Raw genomic sequence first — 18,238 nt, forward strand, 5'->3', positions numbered from 1 at the left:
AGAAGAATGACTTCTGACTGAAACACTGCATACCTCTCTCATGCATATCAGGTTTTCTAGAATTATACTTTTTACATCTAGCAGTTTCTGAGAGTTACGTGTTTTATGAAGCATATCATACTCCTCAACCTGACATCAAATACAAAGCCATTAAATGTCAATATCATTATTATTATTATTATTATTATTATTATTATCATCATCATCATCATCATCATCATCATCATCCATATTAAAATTGTTACTTCTTAGGTAACTAAGAAGTAAAATGGTATTATATGTATGAAACTCTGGTCTGATATAAGAAAGGGCCTGATGACACTAATCACATCAGGTTAAATAAATAAATAAACAAATAACTCACTAAGAAACCACAGCAGAATTACAATTTTAAAAAAGGAAGCACATCCTCTCAGTTGGGTACAAATTATTATTATTATTTCTTTCCTTTCTCAGACGTTATGTCTGGTTAAAAATGGAAAGTGACGCGGACCTTGATCAAGCGTGACTTCCTTTTAACTGTACAGTATATGTTGCATTGCATTTAGGAACTTTCGGGTAACTGAACATGTATCAATAATTACAGATTTCTGTAGTTGTATATATACGTTTGGATGTAGCTGTATTGCGTTGATGTACTGGTGGATAGTGTGTGGTATGACTCATGTAGATGATAGTATAATTGGTATAATGTCAACTTTATCCTGATGCCACATGTCCTTGACTTCCTCAGCCAGTTGGATGTATTTTTCAATTTTTTCTCCTGTTTTCTTCTGTATATTTGTTGTATTGGGTATGGATATTTCAATTAGTTGTGTTAATTTCTTCTTTTTATTGGTGAGTATGATGTCAGTTCTGTTATATGGTGTTGATTTATCTGTTATAATGGTTCTGTTCCAGTATAATTTGTATTTATCATTCTCCAGTACATTTTGTGGTGCATACTTGTATGTGGGAACGTGTTGTTTTATAAGTTTATGTTGTATGGCAAGTTGTTGATGTATTATTTTTGCTACATTGTCATGTCTTCTGGTGTATTCTGTATTTGCTAGTATTGTACATCCGCTTGTGATGTGATCTACTGTTTCTATTTGTTGTTTGCAAAGTCTGCATTTATCTGTTGTGGTATTGGGATCTTTAATAATATGCTTGCTGTAATATTTGGAGTTTATTGTTTGATCCTGTATTGCAATCATGAATCCTTCCATCTCACTGTATATATTGCCTTTTCTTAGCCATGTGTTGGATGCGTCTTGATCGATGTGTGGCTGCGTTCGATGATACGGGTGCTTGCCATGTAGTGTTTTCTTTTTCCAATTTACTTTCTTCGTATCTGTTGACGTTATGTGATCTAAAGGGTTGTAGAAGTGGTTATGAAATTGCAATGGTGTAGCCGATGTATTTATATGAGTGATTGCTTTGTGTATTTTGCTAGTTTCTGCTCGTTCTATAAAGAATTTTCTTAAATTGTCTACCTGTCCATAATGTAGGTTTTTTATATCGATAAATCCCCTTCCTCCTTCCTTTCTGCTTAATGTGAATCTTTTTGTTGCTGAATGTATGTGGTGTATTCTGTATCTGTGGCATTGTGATTGTGTAAGTGTATTGAGTGCTTCTAGGTCTGTGTTACTCCATTTCACTACTCCAAATGAGTAGGTCAATATTGATGTAGCATAAGTATTTATAGCTTTTGTCTTGTTTCTTGCTGTCAATTCTGTTTTCAGTATTTTTGTTAGTCTTTGTCTATATTTTTCTTTTAGTTCTTCTTTAATATTTGTATTATCTATTCCTATTTTTTGTCTGTATCCTAGATATTTATAGGCATCTGTTTTTTCCATCGCTTCTATGCAGTCGCTGTGGTTATCCAATATGTAATCTTCTTGTTTAGTGTGTTTTCCCTTGACTATGCTATTTTTCTAACATTTGTCTGTTCCAAAAGCCATATTTATATCATTGTTGAATACTTCTGTTATCTTTAGTAATTGGTTGAGTTGTTGATTTGTTGCTGCCAGTAGTTTTAGATCATCCATTTGTGTTGGTATGTTCCAGTAATATTGTATCCCTAATAAGGATGTAGGTTGCGGTAGGTAATGGGAGATGAAGAGGCTTGTACAGGATAGAGTAGCATGGAGAGCTGCATCAAACCAGTCTCAGGACTGAAGACCACAACAACAACAACAACAATTTGTATTATTTAGCATGTTGGATAGTGGGTTCAGAGCAAGGCAGAACCAGAAAGGACTTAATGAGTCTCCTTGGTATATTCCACACTTAATCTGTATTGGCTGTGATGTGATATTATTTGAATTTGTTTGGATATTAAGTGTGGTTTTCCAATTTTTCATTACTGTATTTAGGAACTGTATCAATTTAGGATCTACTTTGTATATTTCCAATATTTGTAGTAACCATGAGTGGGGTACACTATCAAAAGCTTTTTGGTAATCAATGCATGCGTAGTTTAGCAACCTTTGTTTAGTTTTAGCTTGATATGTCACCTCTGTAGCTATTATCAGTTGCTCTTTACATCTTCGTACTCCTTTGCAACAGTCTTTTTGTTCTTCATTTATAATTTTGTTCTGTGTTGTATGTGTCATTAATTTCTGTGTAATGACTGAAGTTAATATTTTGTATATTGTTGGTAGGCATGTTATGGGGCAATATTTAGCTGGGTTTGCTGTGTCTGCTTGATCTTTAGGTTTCAGATAAGTTATTCCATGTGTAAGTGTATCAGGGAATGTGTATGGGTCTGCAATGTAACTGTTAAATAATTTATGATATGAATATAATAGAGGGAAACATTCCACATGGGAAAAATATATCTAAAAACACAGATGTTGTGACTTGCCAAACAAAAGTGCTGGCAGGTCGACAGACACACAAACAAACACAAACATACACACAAAATTCAAACTTTCACAAGCAACGGTTGCTTCGTCAGGAAAGAAGGAAGGAGAGGGGAAGATGAAAGGATGTGGGTTTTAAGGGAGAGGGTAAGGAGTCATTCCAATCCCGGGAGCGGAAAGACTTACCTTAGGGGGAAAAAAGGACATCCGCCAGGCCTCAATCTCCGCTAATTTCAATTTGCCGCCGCTCATACCTCACCTGTCTTTCAACAACATCTTTGCCTCTGTACTTCCGCCTCGACTGACATCTCTGCCCAAACTCTTTGCCTTTACAAATGTCTGCTTGTGTCTGTGTATGTGCGGATGAATATGTGTGTGTGTGTGTGTGTGTGTGTGTGTGTGTGTGTGTGAGAGAGAGAGAGAGAGAGAGAGAGAGAGAGAGAGAGAGAGAGAGTGTGTGTATACCTGTCCTTTTTCCCCCCCTAAGGTAAGTCTTTCCGCTCCCGGGATTGGAATGACTCCTTACCCTCTCCCTTAAAACCCACATCCTTTCATCTTCCCCTCTCCTTCCCTCTTTCCTGACGAAGCAACCGTTGGTTGCGAAAGCTTGAATTTTGTGTGTATGTTTGTGTTGGTTTGTGTGTCTATCGACCTGCCAGCACTTTCGTTTGGTAAGTCACAACATCTGTGTTTTTAGATATGTTAAATAATTTAGTTAGATGTGAATGTGTTGAGGTGAACTTCTTTAGCCAGAAATTTGCTATTTTATCTTTTCCAGGGGCTTTCCAATTGTGAGCAGAATTAATTGCTCGGGTGACTTCATGTTGCAAAGTTATCACTTCAGGCATTTGTGGTATCATCTTGTATGTGTCTGTTTCTGCTTGTATCCACCGTGCATGCCTGTTATGTTGTACCGGGTTTGACCATATGTTGCTCCAAAAGTGTTCCATGTCTGTTATGTTTGGTGGATTGTCTATTTTAATGTGTGTGTTCTCTATTGTCTGGTAAAATTTATTTTGGTTTGTGTTGAATGTTTGGTTTTGTTTCCTTCTATTTTCACTTTTTTTGTATCTTCTACGTCGTTTGGCCAATGCTTGTAATTTCTCTATCTTTTCATCCAATTGCTCTATCGCTTCTAGTTGTGAGATTTTACCTAACCTTTTTCGTTTTTTGTCTGATATTTCATTTCTTATAAATTGTGTTAGCTGCCAATGTCTTTTCTCATTTTCTCAGTTTTTCTATTCTGATCTGTAGCCTGCGTTGCCATGCTGGTTTTGTGGGTTTCATCAGTGTGTTGGTTGGTTCTGATCTCTGCCTAGTGTGTATATTTAGTGTAGCGAGTGCCCCTATAAACCAGTAGTTGTAACTCTTCCATAGTTGTATTTTCGTTTATTTTGTTGTGTATGATTGTGTTGATAGTTGTTGTTGTTGTTGTTGTTTCGACTTGTGGATTATTTGGTGGTCTATGCAAGAATGGTCTAATGTATGTATTCGTATTCTATACAGGTCAGCTGAAATTTTTTTTCTATATCTAACATGTGTGTCACTTCGTGTTCTATTTGTGCTTGTTCTGGTGGCTGTCTTAAGATTTCGTTTTCCTCTGATTGTTTAATTGATGCGTGTTGTTCTTCATTTGTTTGCAGTGGGATGTTTGAGTCCATTACTGTATTTTCTTCTTCTTCTGACTGCACATTATTTTGTTCCAGTATTTGTTGTACTTGTTGTTTGCTGTTTTCTAATTCTCACTGGGGTATCCTGTTATTTTTGATTATTACACGGATCTGATCAGCTAGTCGTTGTTCTGTTAAAAATTTTAATTCTGGATATCTGGTAATAAATGTTGTGTATACTTGTGATCTGTATCCAGTTGTGTTGGTTCCTAAGTTTGTTGCTTGGTAATAACAGAACATGAGGTACAAAACTGTTGAAGCTTTCGTGGCCACTTGTTGACAAATTGCCTATTGGCTTCTGTCTCGGGTTCTTCGGCCGACGTTCATCTAATGATTTTTCTGACGTTTCGCCAGCACGAGTGGCTGGCATTGTGAAAGGGCAGAGGAAATACGCACGGAAACAGCCAGGATACTGCGCCGAGCAAAACCGCCAGCTTGCAACCTGAAGAAAGAAGAGGTACAAGCCATTAAGAATCTCAACGCCGACAAGAGTATATTGGTACTGCCTGCCGATAAGGGGAATGCGACCGTCGTAATGAAGACCGAAGATTATGAGCAAAAGATCCGAGACCTATTAGATCCGACGACGTACCGAAAACTAAGCGCAGATCCGACGCAACGTATCACACGGAATACGAATCGATTGATCAAGGCGTCTTCTCTGCCGGCGGACATACAGAGAAACCTGCGCAACACAGAAGCCCTACCACCTCGGCTGTATGGATTACCCAAGATCCATAAGAACAACGTTCCACTGAGACCGATCGTTAGCGCTCCTGGATCACCGACATATAAGCTGGCAAAACACTTGGCCTCTCTGCTCCAACCACACGTGGGGAAGACCGACACATACATTAAGGACTCAGGACATTTCATTGAGAAGCTGAAGAAACTGAAGCTTGCACCAAACGACATCCTGGTCAGCTTTGATGTTGTTTCGTTATTTACGAAAGTGCCACTCAGTGACGCTCTGGAGCACATCGGTTCCATTTTCCCGCTAGACATCAGAAAGCTCTTCCATGCATGTCTCACCACGAGCTATTTCACGTGGAATGGCGACTTCTACGAACAGCTGGAAGGCGTCGCCATGGGTAGTCCTCTCAGTCCAGTGGTGGCCAACTTCTTCATGGAACAATTCGAAGCACAGGCACTGGACTCGGCCACTTGCAAACCTAAGGTGTGGTACAGGTACGTCGATGATACTTTCGTGGTGTGGAGCCATGGTGAAGAACAGCTCGGTGACTTCCTAAGACACTTGAACAGCCTCCATGCCAACATAACATTTACCATGGAAGTAGAAAAGGACAAGAAACTGCCATTTCTAGATGTGCTGGTCACAAGGGACGGCGAAAACCTGGGACACAGCGTGTATCGAAAACCGACTCACACGGACCGATACCTGCACAAACTGTCAAACCACCACCCGAGCCAGAAAAGGGGCATGATTAGTACGCTCGTAACGAGAGCAGGACGAATATGTGAGCCGCAACACCTCAAACGAGAAATGCAACACCTGGAAACAGTCCTGAGGAGCAATGGGTACTCCACAAATTATATTAGAAGTGTAACTGAGCCAAACACTCGGCGAAGTAAGGAACCAGAAAAAGAAATGTCGGGTACGGCCTTTCTGCCATACATTCCCAGAGTGATGGACAGAATCGGCCGTATATTGCGCAAACATGGCGTAAAGACGATCTTCAAACCGACAAGGAAGATCAAAGAGTGTCTTAGATCGGCGAAGGAGAAAAGAGACCCACTTTCAATGTCACCCACTTTCAATGTCGGGAATATACCGCATACCATGCACATGCGGAAAAGTTTATGTCGGGATGACTGGACGATCCATTAACACCAGGATCAAGGAGCATTAGCGACATTGCAGGTTGGGGCAGGTGGAGAAATCGGCCGTGGCAGAACACGCACTGAATGAGACGGACCACGTAATAAAATTCGCCGACACGGAAGTTCTGGCTGTAGAGAACCACTATCACACGCGCTTGTTCAGAGAAGCTGTAGAAATACAAAAACACGCGAACAGTTTGAACAAGAAAGAGGAAAGCCTTAAGGTCAACGGATCCTGGCTTCCCGTACTGCAGCGAACGACCGTCGCAGGTAGCAAGAGGAGAACCGCACCGGAAATGACCGCGGAGAAGCCCTCGGACGTTGGCGCGCCAGGTACATATAGTCTGCGCCCGCGAGCTCGGCTCCAGTTCACCACCGGCAATGGAGGGTGAAGCTTTGACAATGCCAGCCACTCGTGCTGGCGAAACGTCAGAAAAATCATTAGATGAACGTCGGCCGAAGAACCCGAGACAGAAGCCAATAGGCAATTTGAGAACATGAGGTGTCAGTTAACTTCATCTGACCATCTCATCCTCTGTCCTTGTTTTCCTTCTAGAGTGGTTGCAGGAAGCACATCCTGCAAAACACCTCTATTTGGATTTAAATCATTTTCCGTGTGGCTAGCAGTGTCGTTACCATTGTGGACAGGCATAGGGTTCAAGCGTCGTCCCGATCATGACAGCACTTGTCCGAGGCTTCATTAGATCTGTCCTGAACCAACTAATCACACTAAAAGGGGGGTTAGCCCTATTAGTGGTTTGTTCTTTTCGTCACCTTTTACGACTGGCAGAACATACCGGAGGCCTATTCTTTTCCCGGGCCTCCACGGGGTTTATTATTATTATTATTATTATTATTATTATTATTATTTTAAAAGTTAGTAGTAACATTTTAGTGTCTCAAGAACACATGAAATTGAGAATCAAATACCAATCACATTCTAAAAGGAAAATGCTGCAGACAAGCCCAAGGAGAAAGACTCAGAAAACATTACTTTTGTCATGATGACAGCTGAAGGAATACATTATGGAGAACTACCAGTATTTATTTAATCTTTAAACATTAATCAAAAATTAAAACTTCCCCTAAATAAAATTGTCCCAGGCACTTGAGGAAGCAAGATTAGCTTTGATGCTTGAAAAAATTACTGATTAATTACATGATTAATTCTTGACGAATGCTTAACTTGTCTCAGTCATACAACAAGGCATTGTCCACTCAATGTGATTCAAGAAATGGTGTGCGAAGCAGGACCACATGTAAGATAGGAATACATACCTCGAAGGGAACGCTAATGCTTCACAGGAGTGTCACAGAGCTTCTGAATGGAATACTTAAAATATTATACCAGGTCAGCATTCCCCAGACAAATAATTCTCACACTGAGGTGACAAAATTCATGAGATAGCGATATGCACATGTGCAGATGGTGGTAGTATTGCGTGCACAAGGTATAAAAGGGCAGTGCATTGGCAGAAGTGTCATTTGTACTGAGGTGATTCATGTGAAAAGTTTCTGACTTGATTATGACCACAGAACAGGAATTAACAGATTTTGAATGTGGAATGGTAGTTGGAGCCCGATCCATGGGACATTCCATTTCAGAAATCATTAGGGAATTCAATATTCTGAGATGCACAGTGTCATGAGAGTGCTGAAAATACAGAGTTTTGAAAACTAATGAGTCATTACTTTTCACCATGGATAATGCAGTGACCAATGGCCTTCACTTGAACAACTGAGAACAGTGGTGTTTGTCTAAAATTGTCAGTGCTAACAGACAAGCAACAGTGTGTGAAATAACCACAAAAAACAATGTCGGACCTATGATGAATGTATCCTGTAGGACAGTGTGGTGAGGTGTGGCATTAATCACGTATGGTAGGAGATGAGCGATGCGAGTGCCTTTGCCAACAGCACAACATCGCGTGCAGCGTGTCTCCTGGGCTTGTAGCCCTGTCGGCAGGACCCTAGACGACTGGAAAACTGTGGGCTGGTGAGATGAACCCTGATTTCAGTTGGTAAGAGCTGATGGTAGGGTTCAAGTGTGGAGCAGATCCCACAATGCCATGGACCCAAGTTGTCAATAAGACACTGAAAGTTGGAGGTGGTTCCATAATGGTGTAGGCTGTGTTTACATGGAACGTATCAATCACTGATTGAAAATGATTATGTTCAGCTATTTGCAGACCATTCAAGTTCCCAAGCAACAATGGAATTTTTATGGATGGCAATGCGCTGTTTGAAGAACATTCTGGACATGAATCCCTTTGGACATTTATGACACATAATCAAGAGTTCAGTTCGTGCACAAAATCCTGCGCCAGGACCACTATTGCAATTACAGATAGTTATAAGGCAGGGGGCTTCCAATGACTTGTTGAGTCCATGCCACACTGAGTTGCTGCTCTACACTGGGCAAAAGGTGGTCTGGCACGATATTAGGAGGTATCCCAAGGCTTTTGGCACATCAGCATAAATATCCATTTTTTTGTATGGAGACTCTGTTGTTAAGCAGAGTAGTTAGGAGGCCCATTCCACATTTCAAAAATCATTGTGACAGTCTCACATACATGTTACCACACCTGAAGTACAGTATAATATCCTATTACATTCCCAAATTAACATTTTCCAATGTTTTTATTGGTACTTTCAACTGATCAAATTCAGACTCACTTTTGTGTAAATATAATTATAAATTTCCTGCCATTTACACTTAATTAAACTATGTTCATGGAGAAAAATTGTAATTGACATAAAATAACTCTGAAATCGCATGGGTCTTTCGAGTAGTTTTTACAAATATTATGTGCTTAACTTAGTCAAGCAATGAGTTCCCTAGTTCTGGATCAGTAGAAGTAGTTACAAGTTGCATCACTACTGCTTTACTTCTAGTTTCACTGACCTAACAAGAACTATTTCAGGGCTACTATAAATGACTCATTAGTTTTCAATGCCCTATATTTTCCAAAGTATGACATGTACAAATGTGACTGATGCTTGAATAGAACTGTGAAGCACCAAGTTTTTTGCACTCTACAAATATTCTATGAGTGCTCCTCTGCTCAAATACAACATACGTCATTACGGTAGTCAAGTTTGTTCCATACCTCAGGCAGTAACACCGTGTCAATCACCACAGCAGCACTGATGTATGTAAAATGGAAATGAGAGATGCTCTGTCGACAGCTGATTTTAAGTGACCAATGACTGAACTGCAGCAGACAGCGCATTTATAGCCCCACATTTAAACTTCTGTCCTAACCTAATCACAAACTTGTGATGTGCAATGTATCCAAGCTAATGGCAATGATCAATCTACGGCAGAACTAAAACCATGATTGGTTAAATCTGCAATCAAACTTGAGACAGAAAATTTTCATAATATGTTTGTTTTCATGGCCATCTTATGCAGCAAAACTTCAGTTTCAGCAGTAACAGCAAACTGTTATTTCTCCCTGTCATTGATTACCTGAAACTATCCTCACACTGGATACATGGGGCCGGCCGCTGTGGTCTAGCGGTTCTGGCGCTGCAGTCCGGAACCGCGGGACTGCTACGGTCGCAGGTTCGAATCCTGCCTCGGGCATGGGTGTGTGTGCTGTCCTTAGGTTAGTTAGGTTTAAGTAGTTCTAAGTTCTAGGGGACTTATGACCTAAGCTGTTGAGTCCCATAGTGCTCAGAGCCATTTTTTTTGGATACATGGGATGCCGCATTACAAACCAATGGGCAGTCCTGGTTGGCACTTGATTGCAGATAATAGGCTACACAAGCACATTCCAAACATAACACAAAATAAAACAAAAAAAAAAAAAAGAACTATCCTCACACTGGCTACATGGGATGCCACATAACAGACTAATGGGCAGTCCTGGTTGGGACTTGGTTGCAGATTACAGGCTACACAAAAGCAGATTCCAAACAAAACAAAACAAAAACAAAAAAGGTAGGAAGAACAGTAAGAACAAATAAAACAGTCAATATGATAATGAAAACAAGGCAACAAAGTATTAGAAATAATAAACAGTACACTTAAACCAATTAAACCAAACCAATTAAAAATGATATGATGATCGAAGTCTTTTGATTAGATTTCGGAAAATAAAAAATTTTGCTGCCTTTGACAAGATTTGAACTGCAACCTGCCATACATGGTGTTTATATGCTAACCACCATGCTATGCCACTAAACTGTAGAAGTCTGTTGTATTTACGACTTTGGTTACACAGCTGCAACGATTAATTGCAACATTCAAGAATTCAGCTTCACATAATATCATGAGAAGTTTATCTAATGTAAGCCAATCTCTGTGACTATAATAACTGTATATATTATGCTGAATCGTTTTGTGCAGAAGGATAGAGTAGTGTTTGGTTAGTGCAGTGTATGAAATGTGTGTATTTCGTTGGCACTGTGTGTGTGTGTGTGTGTGTGTGTGTGTGTGTTTGGTGCGGTTATCACGTGTGATGAAATACAAAATGTAAGGCTAAGGACCAGACCAGGATTCAGGATCCAAATCAAGAAAGAAAAGCTGGACAGTAATTAGAAGTGAACTGACTAATTATTTTGGCAGTTTGGCAACAGCAACCAGTTTGGGCATGGCACTGAGCATTGTGGTTGGAGGAAACCAGCTACAACATATGGGGTGTCAACTATCATGTAATTTTAACTAGACTATGGTTTCAAACTGTCACAGATATGGCACTTCTCACAGAAAATAAATAAACTATATAGGATTTGTTTGAATGTTATTTTGTATAAAAATGCACTAACTTATTTTCACAGAAACATTAATAAGTGGTGTATTTGCAACCTCCTCTTTTTTCTTTCCCCCTGAAAGGATCGGAGAGTGTGTACTTTTTGTACAGAGTGCAACAATGTAATTGAACTATCAGATACAGGACATTTTCATGGAAACAGGAACATAACCCATACCAGGAGATGCCAACAAATGTAACAGGTTTCTTTTTAGTTAAAACAGTTTCTTAAGAAGCCTACAATATACACCAGTTTTGTTAACACTGAGTTCAACTCTATCTTGTGTCTATAGCTTTGATCAAATCACAGTATTATGAAAAGGATAGATTACTACTCGCCATATAGCAGGGATGTTGAGTCGCAAATAGGCATGACAAAAAGACTGTCAAACAAGTAAGCTTGTTGCCAAAAAAGGCCTTCATCGGAATTACATGAAAAAAAAAAAAAAAAACACACACACACACACACACACACTCAAAATGCAAATTACACATACATGACCACAGTCTCTGGCTGCCAAGGCCTTGATTAAAATCAAATTCATATCTGGTTAAAATTCACATTTGGTGATTATAGGGAGCAAACGGCAAGAATGAACACATGAGTATTTGATTCTTGATATGGGAACAATCCTGGCTCATACTATGCAATGCATACTCCCGACAAGCTAAAATGATATACGATCTGCTGGTTTAAATTCAGTTGGTTTTGGTCATCTGAAAATGCTTATCCAATGCTACCATTGTTAAAAGAATTTGGAAAAATTTCTCAGAGACCTCAGGAACATTGAAATGTAATTAAAAATGGAGGGGAGGGGTTATACTAAACTGTATGAACATTTTTACTCTTTATTGACAAATAAAACCATCTGCTTTGTTCTTTTATAGGTCTGGTTATTTATAGATTTATTACAAACAGGGCTCACTCAACTTTCTGTTTCATGTGAATTCTGATTTGGATACATTATAATTCTGTACCACCAGCAATATTCTGAAGTTTAATTAACTTTTCAGCCTCCCAAACACAAACTACATCACTTGGGGCAACAAGGCAATGAAAACTATAAAAGTACTAATGATGACATGTAAATCACTTATGGCTGTTGTTTATGCTCTATTTCCTGGATTTGCAACCCACACACATTACCTTTCATTCTCTCCTGAAATCATCAGAAGTCACCCTGCGCTCTGTGGCAGTAGTACAAATTTCTCGTCACTTTAAAATCAACATCCGTATACAACTAAATTAATTTAAATACTAACCCTGTGGTTCCTGATGCCTCTTCACATGTGCGAAGTTGCTGTGTCCATGGAAAAGGTTTCTCTGACATAAACCTCATTTTTGTTTTAAGGGACCAATCCACTGGAATGTACTTCTTTCCTGCTGCCTTCAGTTCTGGAATGTCATCCTGCAAATTGAATTTTTAATGTTATTTTAAAATTACCTTTCATGCCGTATAATGACTGTTGCATTTCCAGTTCAAAGCAGATTGCACAAATGACAACAAGCAAAATTAGTAGAAATTCATGTGTCTGCAAAAAGATCGATATGCAAAGCATAGAACTATCACTATCAAACCTTAGTACCTCTAAGCAGATAAAAGGCTTCTATTTAACCAACCACTGACCAGTCCAGCATGGCAACAGAAGAAAGCAAAAGGAAATCTGAAATTACATATTTCCCACAGGAGGATCTCACAAACATACCATTGCTCAGACTCCCGTATGGAAGACATGGTAATAAGCACCCCTGTCACAGAAAAACAACTGCAAGAGTTGAAAGCAATTAAGTTGCCAGATCTGGGTGGAATCCCAATTTGGTTTTACAGAGATTACTTTATGGCATTGGGACCTTACTTAACTTTACCTCTCACCCAATGCGAAGTCGTCCCCCCCCCCCCCCCAAAAAAAACTGCGGATGATTCATATTCTTAAGAAGTGTAAAGAACAGACCCACAAAATTATTACAGACCAATATCCTTAACATAGTTTCCTGCAGAATTCTTGAACATATTCTGAGTTCGAATCTAACACATGGTCCAGTCACATTTATGTGACCACCATCTATGTTCAAAGTCCCATCTATGTTCGAAGTCAATGTGCAATAACCACTCACAGGTTGCAGGTGGCAGCACTAGCCGAGGAGGGTATATAAAAATACAAATATTCGAATTACCTTTCAAACTAATAACAACCTTTCAACAAAATGATGTTCTGCCACCAGTAGAACATCAAAATATAACTCAGGCATATATAAAAAATCACGTGCAGCAGCTGAAACAAGATTTAACATAGCGCAAACAGGAAGAAATTTTAACACCAGATATAAGGAATACATTAGAAACAGTGAAAATAATCACTCAAGCTTCGTTTCACATCTGAAAATTCAAAACCACGCTGCTAGTACAATCGAAAATACACTCCAGATTCTGCACAGGCTACCAAAATGTTTTTCAATGAACATTCTTGAAGAAATGGAAACGTACATACACACAGAAGAAAATAGCCACAAGAAATATTAAACAAGCTTACAGAATTTTGACACAAGTACTATCTAAAAAACTTTATTGAACTTTTAGAACATGAAAATGGATAAATCTGAAATAACATATGCAACAACCAGAGACAACCATGACAAATTTTAGTTAATAATACCACTGTACATCTGGACAATATTTGTAAACACATAGTGCCGTAAGAGTTGAATTGTAAAACTCCCCTCAAACCATAATTAAAATATTATTTCAATATACTTACATCATTTACCATTTTATCAAAACAGTGAGTTACACGACAGTTCACTAACGACGTAATACAGACATCACTTCAATCTAGACACGAGTATAACATAGTCACTTTAATATAAATGACACTCATATTTACACACATTCTTACTAAAACTGTATTCACAGGCAATAAATGCCAAAACAGCCTGTCGTGAACACAGGTTAGGTATTATAAGCAGCAATTCTGGTGAATCTTCCTGACAGCTGACTTATAATATGCTGTTGGCCCTAAAGAAGAAAAACAGGTCGAGTTGGGTGGAGGGGTTGGGGGCTGGGGGAGGGGGGGGGGAGATGTGGAAAACAGTGCAGTAATGTGGAAACAGAGTGGCTTATTTGGTGTTCAAAAGGGCACGATCACTGGCTTTCACGCCAAGGGTGGAAGCATTTCCGAAACATCTAAGTTCATAAACTGTTCGCGTGCCATCATGTTTAAAGTATACTGCACGTGGCAAAATGGTACTATCCAAAACCGGTGCCAAGGTAACTGTGGTGCATCATGGACCGTAGATGACAAGGGCGAATGATGGCTGTGGAGATGTGTACAAGGGAACAGACATGCAACTTAAGCACGTGATCAGCCAGATGAACCAAGGGCCTAGTAACAGGTCTCCTCCGTTCAGCGAATGTTGCTGCGTAGGGGCTCCCGCAGCAGGTGACTGGTTCATGTTCCTATGCAGACTGCAATTTATCAGCACCAAAGACTGGAATTTGCATGCAAATACTGCAAATGGACATCCAATGAGTGGTGGTAGGTGGACTTCTGAGAAGAATCAAGTTTTATGTGCCATTGGACAGATGGCTGTTAGTGTTTACAGCATGAAAAATCTGTTGAAAGCAAATATCCTGCTATAATCGTTGGAAGGATCCAGGCCAGATGGAATTCCCTGGATGATCTTGTCATTCTGGAGGGCACAATGGATCAACACAAGAATGCATATATCCTTGGGGACCATGTCAACCCCTGTATGCAGTTTGTTTTTCCCTGACACGATGGTATCTACCAGCAGAACAATGCAATGTGTCACACAGCTCTTAGTGTATGTGCATGGTTTGAATAGCACCAGGATGAGTTTACCATACTTCCCCGGCTACCAAACTCCCCAGATTTAAACCCAATCAAGAATCTGTGGGACCACCTCGATTGGGCTATTCATACCATGCATCATCAAACAAGAAACCGAGAGCAGATGACCAAGGCACTGGAGGCAACTTGGCTCCACATCCCTGCCAGTAGCTTTCAGAACCTCACTGACACTCTTCCTGCAAAAGGTGGTTAATCAAGGTTTTGATAGGTGGTCACATTAATCTGACTGGACAGTGCACATTTCCTTCAGATAGAAAAGCTTCTGTCCACAAATCAGACCAGATTTAAAAAGTATCACTCATGTGAAACTCAGCTTGGCCTATCCTTACATAGTAACTTGTGAACCACAGATAAAGAGCAATTGGCAGATTACATATTCCTAGATTTCTGGATGTATCTGACACGGTGTCCAACAGTAGCTTATTAATGAAGGTACAATATTATGAAATTGGTTCCCAGATATGTGAGTGACTCGAAGACTTCTTAGGTAACAAAACCCAATATGTTGTCATCGATGAAAAGTGTTCATCAGAAACAAGGGTGTCATACGGATTGATCCATGGTAGTGTGACAGGACTGCTCTTATTCTCTATACACGTAAATAATCTGACTGACAGGGTGGGCAGCAACCTGCAGGTTTGCTGATGATGCTGTGGTGTACGAGAAAGTACTGTCGTTTAGTGACTGTAGGGGGATACAAGATGACTTATACAAAATTTCTAGTTGATGTGATGAAAGATAGCTTTCTCAAAATGTAGAAAAATGTAAGTTAATGTAAAAGAGTAGGAAAAACAATCTTGTAATGTTTGAATACAGCGTAAGTAATATGCTGCTTGACACAGTCATATCAATTAAATAGGAGGGTATAAGGTTGCAAAGTGATATTAAATGAAATGAGAACACAAGTACAGTAATAGGAAAGGCGAACGGTTACTCCAATTTCCTGGGAGAATTTTAAGAGAAGTGTGGTTCAACTGCAAAGGGGACCACATATAGAATACTTGTGCAACCTATTCTTGAGCACTGCTTGCGTTTTTAGGATCCCCACTGGATTGGATTAAAAGAAAACTCTGAAGCACTTCAGAGGGGGACTGCTAGATTGGTTGTCAGTAGGTTCAATCAACATGCGAGTAAAATGGAATGCTTTGTGAACTCAAAATGGAAACCTGTAGAGGGAATACCATATTCTTTCCATGAAACACTGTTGAGAAAGTTTACAGAGCCAGTATTTGAAGCTGATCAAAGAATTATTCTACTGCCACCAACATGTATTTTGCGTAAGAACCACAACAATAAGAGAAATTAGGGCTTGTACAGAGACATATACACAGTCATTTTTCTCTCACTCTATCTGCAAATGGAACAGGAAAGGGAATGACTGGTAGTGGTACAAGGTATATTCCGTCAGGCAGCATACCGTATTTACTCGAATCTAAGCCGCACTTTTTTTCCGGTTTTTGTAATCCAAAAAACCGCCTGCGGCTTAGAATCGAGTGCAAAGTAAGCGGAAGTTCTGAAATATGTTGGTAGGTGCCGCCACAACTAACTTCTGCCGTCGAATATATGTAGCGCTACACAGGCATGCTTTACAGGCACAAAGATAAATCCTGGCGCCAAAACCTCTGCGTCAATAAATAAATTAAAAAAAAAGGTGGAAGACGAGCTTTTTTCTCCGTCCCGAATTTCGACCACTGCATTTTCATACATTATCCAACGAAGTAAATACAAATTCCGTATTGTTCATCTTCGAATGTAGCAGCTTTTCAATGTACTACGAAAATCCAACTGGCAAGACCGTTTGCGATGTTTGTCAGTATGGCCAATTCTACGTTCTGATTTTTTCTACCTGTGAGAAGAGATGGTTGCTAATGGGAACTTTTGTGAATTCTGAATCACATGAAGTATTCTCTTCACCATAAGAATAATACAAATATAAACATTTTGCCATGTATTCTTTCGTGTTTGCTGCTATCTCATTTAAATCCTGTCTGCCTAATAAACTACGAAACTAGAGTGAGACAACACAAACGCGGAAGTATACACATATGTCATGTTCATATTTGTATTATTCTTATGCCTAATAGTGATACAGTCAGAAATGAAGCACGGCAATTGACTAGATTTTTAAATCTAAGATGACTCTAATTTCTGTGCAGAAAATAATGTACTAAAGAGGCGTCTGCAAAGATTTTCAAACGGAGAAAAATTTTCGCTAAACTCTCGTTCAGAACATCATCTATCATACGCAGTTTATTATTTGGTTCTTGTTGATCATTATCCAAGAAAGCAGCAGTGTAAATAACAACAAATAGCAGTCTCTTGCCATTGTTTCGCTACTGAGACAATTACTCTCTCTTTTTTTTTTATTGTAAGCGGCGGTAGCACGCACAAAAGCAAACCATGCCGCGAGCGGCAACAGGTCGTGAACATTCATTATCGGAATGCGACAAACCATGCATGACACAGTACAGTAATGCATTTTCAGCTTAGAGTGACGAAAACACCTATAACAAAGAGAACGGCAATTATCAGATCTGGGAAAAATAAGCAATCAATTCAAACCAGACGAAGCACGTGAAAAACGAAGGGTACCCGCATAAATAAGGATGGAGCGCCTGACGCATAGCAATGGCTACCTGGTAAAGCTTAACTGCTAAGCTTACGGCTCGAACCAAACTACTGTAGCTGTATCGTCATTCATTCGACCTGAATTCTGTCTCATATTACAATGGACCAACTTTGTTTCGATTTGGAGGTGCGGCCTAAACCTTTTCTCTCCCCTTGAATTTCGAGTCTCAAATTTCAGCTGCGGCTTAGATTCGGGAAATTATTTTTTCCTTTATTTCGAGTCTCATTTTTCAGGTGCGGCTTAGATTCGAGTGCGGCTTAGATTCGAGTAAATACGGTACAGTGGTTTGTGAGGTATGTACGTAGATGTAGATTAGTTAAACTATAATTAGTTAAAATACTGAACATACAGATTATATAGTTTCATAAGTTACACGCAAACAACATACATTACACTCACAATTGAACTTCCTGTACCCAATATTTATTTCCAGAAGATAAGAAACCATCTCCAGCTGAAAATACACCTGTCCTGTTGTTCAACAATCCCAAAAGAAACCCTGAGTTTAAAAGATAAGGAAGTATGTGTAATTTTTGTAGTCTATATTTATCTATCACCTGTCTTACAATTCTAGTACTCCATTTTCAACTTACACTCTTATTTACCCTTGTGATAAATTAAATT

The 18,238-nt window shown here is 39.4% G+C and overlaps 1 protein-coding gene across 1 annotated transcript in view; it reads right to left on the bottom strand.

Annotated features, from left to right (window-relative positions):
- The window catches only part of LOC126203212 (protein downstream neighbor of son homolog), a 95,081-nt gene that overhangs the window by 36,290 nt on the left and 40,553 nt on the right, over positions 1-18,238 (bottom strand). The window contains exon 4 of the mRNA XM_049937456.1: positions 12,379-12,524. Within this exon, the coding sequence (XP_049793413.1) occupies positions 12,379-12,524 (146 nt within the window). The remainder of the gene's footprint in view (positions 1-12,378; positions 12,525-18,238) is intronic.

Source organism: Schistocerca nitens, chromosome 9 (genome assembly GCF_023898315.1).
Source record: "Schistocerca nitens isolate TAMUIC-IGC-003100 chromosome 9, iqSchNite1.1, whole genome shotgun sequence".
Classification (NCBI taxonomy): domain Eukaryota; kingdom Metazoa; phylum Arthropoda; class Insecta; order Orthoptera; family Acrididae; genus Schistocerca; species Schistocerca nitens.